This window comes from Limulus polyphemus, unplaced genomic scaffold, assembly GCF_000517525.1.
Source record: "Limulus polyphemus unplaced genomic scaffold, Limulus_polyphemus-2.1.2 Scaffold6776, whole genome shotgun sequence".
Classification (NCBI taxonomy): Eukaryota; Metazoa; Arthropoda; class Merostomata; order Xiphosura; family Limulidae; genus Limulus; species Limulus polyphemus.
Genome location: NW_013672386.1, coordinates 14 through 9,770, shown reverse-complemented (window position 1 = coordinate 9,770; position 9,757 = coordinate 14). Strand labels below are relative to the sequence as shown.

Below are 9,757 nucleotides of genomic sequence, written 5' to 3'. Positions count from 1 at the left end.
GTGTTGTCTTCTGTATTAAGATTCTACTGTCACTGTTGAGTCAGTGTTGTCTTCTGTATTAAGATTCTACTGTCACTGTTGAGTCAGTGTTGTCTTCTGTATTAAGATTCTACTGTCACTGTTGAGTCAATGTTGTCTTCTGTATTAAGATTCTACTGTCACTGTTGAGTCAGTGTTGTCTTCTGTATTAAGATTCTACTGTCACTGTTGAGTCAGTGTTGTCTTCTGTATTAAGATTCTACTGTCACTGTTGAATCAGTGTTGTCTTCTGTATTAAGATTCTACTGTCACTGTTGAGTCAATGTTGTCTTCTGTATTAAGATTCTACTGTCACTGTTGAGTCAATGTTGTCTTCTGTATTAAGATTCTACTGTTACTGTTGAGTCAGTGTTGTCTTCTGTATTAAGATTCTACTGCCACAGTTGAATCAGTGTTGTCTTCTGTATTAAGATTCTACTGTCACTGTTGTCTTCTGTATTAAGATTCTACTGCCACAGTTGAATCAGTGTTGTCTTTTGGAAGTCTACTTGCATACATTCTAATCACTTTCCGGAGAAGATTTAACTAGCTAACAACTGAGAGAACGTGTGCACATGAGTGGTTGGTTGTCTTTCTAAAGTTTTAGTTAGAGAGACCACTTTATTGGCTCTCAGTTGCCAAGTGCTTGAAAGTCACGTGACGTGTTTTAGCAGGAGTAACCCCATTAACAAAAATAAAACATTTGACTTTCTATTGCTTGCTATAAAGTTGTTGAGTGGGAAGAACATGTTTCTAAGGTAGGTTTAGCAGGATGAATTAGGAGTTGTTCCTTCATTACTGCAATTTTTCACTTTATTTTATTGGTGGAAGGAAAAATGGGAGTGCTTTCCACGAAACCTTACTGAAAACCTATAAAATACAGCGATGACATGACACGTATAAAACACAACATTCCCGAGTTGGATCTCAATGTAATCTTTGCAGAATGTGAATAGCGTTTTTATTTGTTCTTAAAAATGGCGTTAGCTGAAGTTTTATTAAAGTTTAATGCAGCTTTTCAAACTCCTGAGAAATATTCTTTGTGGGTCGCAGGCTCGAATCCCGTGCTTGCCATTTCAATTACAATGTGACGGCCAATCTCACTATTCCTTGGTAAAGAATCGCCCAAGGATTGGTGGGGTGGGTCACGTTGAATATCTGCCTCCCTCCTAGTATAGCACTTAAAAATTAGGGACGGCTAGTATGGATAACCTTTGAGTAGCTTTGCGCGAAATTCATAAACACAATTATTACGAAACCGACCTTGACGCCACCACGCGACTTACTTGTACATTTACGATGGGGGAGAATTACTCTAAAAATAAACCCCGTAATAGTCAGCAATTGATACTTTCAAGATAAACGACGCATCATACTACACCTGGGCTAAAAGGTCCTGTCATCTACCTCTCAAGATCAGACATAATAGCCCCCCCCCCCAGTGGCACAGTGGTATGTCTGCAGACTTATACTGCCAGAAACCGGATTTCGATACCCGTGGTGGACAGAGCACAGATTGCACTTTGTGTAGCTTTGTGCTTATTAACAAACAACAACAACAAAACACCAGACATAATAATTCCTCACCTAGAACTACTCGCCAGAAGGAGACACCAGTCAACACTGGTGATGTAGCTAGGAAAATATTTCTGGGTGGTAAATCCCAGTAAACACCCTTCCCGCCTACTTTCGCGCTCACCAACACCAATCACCTATTCGGAAGAGCGAGATTAACAGTTACAGTTATAACACTCCAAAAGCTGAAAGTGCTATATCGAGGGTCGATCCTTGGGGCTTACGATCAGCAGCCTGGTATGTTAACCATTAGGCCCAAACCCTTTAATACAGCTTATTTAGAAATCACCCAATTTCCCAACTGAACTGTAATGTTTTAAATGTATAAGAAGAGTCAACGTAAAGTCGCTAGCTATATACAGATCAAGGTTGTCAAATCTTCCACCAAACGGCTATTTTCAAAACTCGAACAGTTTCGTCATTCGTTGAAAACTGAGACAGACTTTGTTTATATATATTCGTCATTCAGAAGAACAGATGCACACTCAGAGCTTTCAAACCTATGGTCTATTTTTTAGTATTCCCTGTAGCCTAGAACCAGAGCCTTCTGTAGCTGTAGGGTGCCGAGACATTTAATTAGATGTATCGTTAAGCTGTGAGCACCCAGATGGTCGTTTGATCATTATCTCACACGTTATTCCCACGTACCTTAATAATCAACCTAATGACCTATTTTGTTTTTTATTGTTCAATCTGATGACAGGTCAACTCTCCTGGGCTGAAAATTGTACGACTGTTAAGCTCCGATTTCTTGTACTACAACAGCAGTCTGTTAACCTGTTGTTTCTGGTATCATTATCGTTATTGCCAAGTCTGTTAAACTACCGAGTTTGTGTAGCAATTATTAGATTTAGCTCGTGACTCCTCTAACTAGCTTTTCTGCTCTTTTCACGTCTGTTAAACGTAAAAATGGGACAACTGATTAAGTTTGTTAAACTAGCAATTGTTAAGATTAAGTTTGTTAAACTAGCAGTTGTTATAATATTATCACTGTTGTTGAGTCTTTTAAATTAGCAGTTGTTATAATATTAGCACTGTTGTTGAGTCTGTTAAACTAGCAGTTGTTATAATATTAGCACTGTTGTTGAGTCTTTTAAACAAGCAGTTGTTAAGATTGAGTTTGTTAAACTAGCAGTTGTTATCATATTAACACTGTTGTTGAGTCTGTTAAACAAGCAGTTGTTATAATATTACCACTGTTGTTGAGTCTTAAATTAGCAGTTGTTATAATATTACCACTGTTGTTGAGCCTGTTAAACTAGCAGTTGTTATAATATTAGCACTGTTGTTGAGTCTGTTAAACTACATTAGGACGGCCGATTTCAAGTTTTTTGAACTCATAACCAAAACAGCTCTACCAATATGAATCATCAATGACCAAACTTATAAACTTAAAATACAAATTTCAGGCTTGTAAGTTATTTAAATAGTCGTTGTATGAGTAATAAATAAATCATAGGTTGAAATCTAACGCTCTTTGTCTTCCGGTGAGTCAGCGCTAAGTTTACTGACTTACGGTGCTAAAATCCGGAGTTCTTTCCCCCGAGGTTGACAAAGCGCATATAGTCCATTGTGTATCTTTGCGCTAAAACAAACACAAATAATTAACACCTTCTGCCCAATAGAGTATGAAACATGACAAGCTTACACACAATAAGCTTATTGGGTCAAGATAGTGCTATGTTAAAGTTGATTATGTTTTTAAAACATACGTGATTATTATACGTTATCTTAGATGCCAAAATAACTTTAAACTCTATTACAAGTTGTTGAATGATAACGTCACAGTAAAATCTGATTACGTAAAATTAACCTCGAATTATTAGCGGGCTTTCATTGATAGGTACGTCTAGCGTCTAATCTTATTCATTAGGCTTAGGCTGGGGTTCTACTGATAGGTACTTCTTGTGTCTAATCTTCGTCTTTAGGCTTAGGCTGGGATTTTGTTGATAGATACTTCATGTGTCTAATCTTCGTCATTAGGCTTAGGTTGGGATTCTGTTGATAGGTACTTCTTGTGTCTACTCTTTATCTTTAGGCTTAAGCTAGGATTCTATTGATAGGTACTTGTGTCTAATCTTCGTCTTTAGACTTAATCTGGGATTCTATTGATATATATTTCTAGTGTCCAATCTTTGTCATTAGGCTTAGATTGGACTTTCATTGATAGGTATTTCTTGTGTCTAATTTTCGTCATTAGGCTTAGGATTCGTTGTATTCTGTTAGATATATTGTGACATAAACGTATAATTATAGCCTCTTTCAGTTTTCAATAGCGTATCTTTGATGTCTAAAATGGTACATGGGTTGGAAATATTTTATTTACAGATATTTTACTGAGTAAATTCACTGGGAAAATAATGAAAAAAAGCCAGTAAAATTAATTTGTACTGACCTTTTATATCTTGTGGTCGGCCCTGTACCCGTATTTGGGTATAACGTATCATTTATTGATATGTTCTATTATATAAACCCATTAGAGTTGTAAGAAATAGGCAGATAGCCTCGGGATACAATTTTGGTATGAACATTTGAATCATAAGATGAGTAAACACTACTGATGTTAATCTTTCAAATCGATACACTGACTTATTGTAAAGTATCATTGTTCAGTTATAAAGTGGCTGATTTTATTCCCTTCTATTTGCAGATAAACCACACGTAAGTGTCCCCTTTCGCGATGCCATCTGACCAAGATAACAGCAGCGCCACCAGTGGTAGTGGGAGGAATAATCCAAACGTGACCACCACAACAGTGATTACCAGAAGAGTAGAACCTGGTCCTCCTCAAGAACTGGTAAAAAAAGCTACTTCACTAACCGAACAATTCACTTTTACAACTTTGATAATATTTAAATATGTACTTTAAAAAAAAAAAGAAGATGAAACTACAAGATGCGCCATCTATTGGAGAGTACAAAACTTACATATAAGTTTTGAAACAAACATATTGATAACAAATCTTTCCTGTTAAAAGTTTGAAATATTCTCTGCTATATATTGAAAATGTTAAACACAATAAATGACATATGAAGTACAAATCACACAAATTAACTGATATGATTTGCTTAAAAATTAGAAATCAAATTTCATTTTGTTATGTTATTAACCAATGTTTAACCAAGAATTCACTGTATTATTTAACATCAAAACATTAGAAAAACGAAGTCTTGTGATTAAATTTTTTTCTAATAAATTTTCATACAATTTATATAAAACTGTTCCAATATAATTTTGACTGATGCATAAAAAAAAAAGCAAGGAGCCTTTAGATATCATCTGCGCTTATAACCTCATGTGGTCTGGAGTAGTTTCTCCCCACTAAAGGTGTTTTATAGTTGCTGTTAACGTCTTACTACGCATGTTATTAGACAGTGTTTCCCAACCTGTGGTCCCCGGACCCCTGGGGGACCGCGAATATAATACCATCTCATTAAACAAGTACGTTTTTTAATTCTGCTGTTCTTTTAATTGCACACTCGGTTGTATATATGTCTTTTATTTGATAGTGAAAAATGGAAAAACAAATTAATTATTAGTGAGAAAAACATGGGGGTCCTTGAGGGTGAAAAGGTTGGGAACCGCTGGTATAAGACAATATTAACTACATTTACACCGTTCAATCTTCTAAACTTTTCAAGTGGTTGAACTAAATAATTTTTTCTTCAAATGCGCTTTAAAATAATAAATGAACAATTTCAGTAAATCTAAAAAAATCAATTTTTTGTGTATTTTTGTTAGACCCCGGATGCTGTTGCCTCAACAAAACAAGGTAAGTTAAAGTTAGGCGCATTCTGTAAAATATCAGTGTACATCTCAACAAAATCGCTACACTAATGTAAGACTAACACTAAGAAGGAAAGTATAGCTAAAGTATGTGTCTTCTAACCTTTAGGCCTAGCCGTCGAAAGTATGTGTCTTCTAACCTTTAGGCCTAGCCGTCGATATAAAACTGTTCCTGAAAAAGAGACGATATTTTTCAATTATTGATATCCTTAGAAGTCTTGTTTGGAAGCTACACGAGGGTTGGTAACGTTTGGTAACCCGACAGAACTAAATCAACCATCACGTTTCCCTGTTCTTCAATTGGAACTTTTGGTAACTCGATAGAACTAACTCAACCATCACGTTCCCCTGTTCTTCGATTGGAACTTTTGGTAACTCGACAGAACTAAATCAACCATCACGTTCCCTGTTCTTCGATTGGAACTTTTGGTAACCCGACAGAATTAAATCTCCCATCACGTTCCCCTGTTCTTCGATTGGAACTTTTGGTAACCCGACAGAACTAACTCAACCATCACGTTCCCCTGTTCTACGATTGCTTCATTGGCGCCTGAATGCAATTTATCTTAAAATTTGTGAAACCGGAAACGCTAGGTGTTGCTATGAATTGTAGGTGGATTTCACGGATAAAACGAAATAGGGGGGTCATATCCTTTCAGCTTTTTAAACATGTATGCTAATAACTATTTATGTGCCCGGCATGGTCAGGTGGTTAGGGCGCTAGACTCGCAATTTGAGCTTTATAATGTGACGGTCAATAATCCCACTATTCCTTGGTAAAAGAGTATCCCAAGAGTTGGCGGTGGGTGATGATGACTAGCTGCCTTCCCTCTAGTCTTTCACTGCTAAATTACGGATGGCTAGCGCAGATAACCCTAGTGTAGCTTTATGCAAACCCAGTCATACCTGCAGTTCTGAGTGGACGATGTGAATCAGTCCACATGCACGTGGTAACGATTGAGAGCGGCATAACACAACGACTGAATTATTTGGATTAGTGGTGACGTTAATACTTGCGTCATATGACATCGAAATTTTGAGCTAGGCCTAAAAATCGTTGAAGTTTACCGTGAGCTCGAAACAAAATTAAAAGCGTAAAGGAAATAATTTTTACAGACCTTCTTTTCTATTCATTCATACAATAAATAAATAAAATAAAATGTGTCGTTTAAATCTTGTTTAGTGTTAGAGACAGTAGTAGTTAATTGTTGCTACAAACTGCAAGTCATCCATAGAGGGTTGACTATTTGCACATGAGCCGGATGTAGGCCTAACCATGCATACAGTTCCTTATGGGACTTAGTTCAGGAAAATCACACTAGGAGTCACTGTAAAGTAGAAAAATGTGTCGTTAATTGATATCTGTAGATACTGTATTTTTTATACTTTTTAAAGAATACTACACCATAGTTTACATTGTATTGAAAACAACACATAAATATGACATTGTATAACCCTAATTTTGATGCTAATGAATAACGTCGGTTTTAACTTTTAAACCAAATTATGTGAAAATTCGAATTCTCTCTGGATATAAATACAATTTTTAAGCCGTTATATCTAAAATCATATATAAAGATGGTCATTGTAATATCAAATATTATTTTCATGATATATGAGAAATATTTTAAATATATCGTAAAGCCAAAATCAGTCTCAAAATTGGTTCTATAACTAAGTCAACTTTGGGGTATTTTCCACTTTTTTTGTGTGTCCATAGTAACTAGCGCATCGGGAAATTTAAATAGAGAATATACTTTTTAGTTAGAATATAATGAAAATAAACCTTTCAGTTAAGGCATGATTCCTTCCCCTTTTTTTCCAGAAGAATGGACCACGTGCAAAAGGGTAGTAAATCACAAAACAAAACAGGTAATTTTTGTTTATCTATTGAAATATACAGTAATTAAATAACACATATACAATAACTAATATACACTAAGTTGGTCTCGTCTTATAATTAATTTTTCGGACTCTTGTGACATTAATTTTCTTTTAATCATTATTATTTACTTTGTAAAGAAACTTGAATAATCTCAGACCAATTTCACCAGGTGGAGACGCGAGTTCAGCGCCAGCTGGTGTACGAAGATGGCAAAATTATTGCCGATAGTGGACCTCAAATTACAACGAAAATGACAGAAGATAACAGAACGGAGGAAACCGAAAACTCGGGTGTAAGTAGTTTGAACAATATTGATTCAGTTGAGTGCATGTTGTAAAATTATTTTAGGCCTGAGATGAATCAACAGAAAGGAGGAAACCGAAAACTCGGGTGTAAGTAGTTTGAACAATATTGATTCAGTTGAGTGCATATTGTAAAATTATTTTAGGCCTGAAATGAATCAACAGAACGGAGGAAACCGAAAACTCGGGTGTAAGTAGTTTGAACAATATTGATTGAGTTGAGTGCATGTTGTAAAATTATTTTAGGCCTGAGATGAATCAACAGAACGGAGGAAACCGAAAACTCGGGTGTAAGTAGTTTGAACAATATTGATTCAGTTGAGTGCATGTTGTAAAATTATTTTAGGCCTGAGATGAATCAATGATTGATTATGGATCTGCGGGGTGGGGTGGGGGAATCCTATCCCGCACTTTGGGGATGTGGGTGCATTAAATGGGTGACAGTCAACTTTCACTATGCTGTCAGACAAGAATAGCCCTAGAGCTGGCGGTTGGTGCTGTTGACTAGGTGCCTCCTCTCATATCTGTCAGTCCAGAATTAGGATGAGGCTGAAAACAGTGCTCGACTGGTAGTTAGGAGAAAGTGGTTTTATAGCCTCTTAGCATGATGAGTTTTTGCCCCAACGCTAGAAAGCGGGTTTCGATACCCGTAGTGGGCAGAGCACAGATTGCCCATTGTATAGTTTCGTGCTTAACTTCAAACAAACCAAAATCAGACGATTGTATATAATTAGTTTTGCGCAAACATCCAAAACCAAACAAATTATAGTAAACTAATTTTATATTCAAAAACATTTCATAGTAGTTGTATTAGAAATTTCGAAAAAGGGATTCGAATCAAGTTTTTTGTGGGTCCGATGTAGCCCGCTGCTTTTAATGTAGTTGAAGGATCTCATCCACCTGCAGAGCACAGATAGCCCATTGTGTAGCTCTGTGCTTAATAACAAACAAACTGTGTCCGTTGCGGGAATCGAACCTCGCATTTCAGCGTTGTAAGTCCTTAAACTTACCGCTTACTCACCGAGGGACTTTTTAAGTTATATGGACACAAGTTCTATTCTTTAATATATTCTCACATATTTCAGATGAATCATCCTCGTTTTAAATAAAGTTTGACCTCTGTTTAACCTTTTCTTTTGTTGCTTCTTCAGGAACATATAATGTATTATAAGTCCAGTATACAGAGCTCCCAGTGGTCCAGCGAATAAATTGGGGATTGGAGGGGGAAGAAATATTTTCACCACCTGGTGACAAACAGTTTAACAATATCCTGTTTTTATGTTTACTTTTCTCTGTTTTGTGTTTCATTTTTTCGTTGTGTTTTTAACGTGCAAGTTTTTCAATGGTTTTTAGAAGATATGCTTGAAATGTAGGTGAAGATTTAAAAACCCCTTTTTTTTTATAACTTCTTATAAGCTTTGTCTTCTGTGGATTATTTAGGTAATAAAAATATTTCCGTTTGTTCGATGTTCAGTGAAAATATTTAATGTTCTAAAAATCAGCAAATATTTGAATGGAGAAATTTTTGTACTCTGATAATAAATTATCATTTTTTTTTCTCTTTTAAATTATATGGTTAATTTCAAGTTGCTATTAATAAGTTAAATGATTACGTTTAACTGTTTTTTCCTTCTTCTGGATCGTTGTAACAACTGCAACCTAAAGGAGAGAATATTTATGACATTTAGAAATTATACGCATCTTTGTTCTAAAAAATAAAATTTATACTAACCTTCATAAACAGCACAAAAACCTTGGTGACGATCCTGGTTACGAGGCTACATCAGGAGCGCCACGTGTTGTAAGTGAAAAAACCGAAACGCATCAGGTGATGAAGGAAAGTAAAGAAGAAAACATGCAGTTGCACAACGAAACTTTCCATGAATTAACTGGCCCGGTAAGTACTCGGTGTTACTAAGCCTTTCTAGTGCATTAAGTACCCTAATCAAATGGGTCACTAAAACTGAACAGAATACCAAGTACCCTAACCAAATGTGTCACTAAAACTGAACAGAATACCAAGTACCCTAACCAAATGGATCACTAAAACTGAACAGAATACCAAGTACCCTAACCAAATGGGTCACTAAAACTGAACAGAATACCAAGTACCCTAACCAAATGGGTCACTAAAACTGAACAGAATATCAAGTACCCTAATCAAATGGGTCACTAAAACTGAACAGAATAC

General features: G+C 35.9%; 1 protein-coding gene across 1 annotated transcript in view; it reads left to right on the top strand.

Moving 5' to 3' along the window:
* LOC106474062 overlaps positions 1–9,463 on the top strand; it is a gene marked incomplete at its 3' end in the record, with an annotated part of 24,154 nt that extends 14,691 nt beyond the window's left edge. Inside the window, exons 2-6 of the mRNA XM_013934749.2 lie at positions 4,244–4,390; positions 5,335–5,365; positions 7,205–7,251; positions 7,434–7,556; positions 9,311–9,463. Coding sequence (XP_013790203.1) covers positions 4,274–4,390; positions 5,335–5,365; positions 7,205–7,251; positions 7,434–7,556; positions 9,311–9,463 — 471 coding nt within the window. The remainder of the gene's footprint in view (positions 1–4,243; positions 4,391–5,334; positions 5,366–7,204; positions 7,252–7,433; positions 7,557–9,310) is intronic.
* Positions 9,464–9,757: the final 294 nt, after the last annotated feature.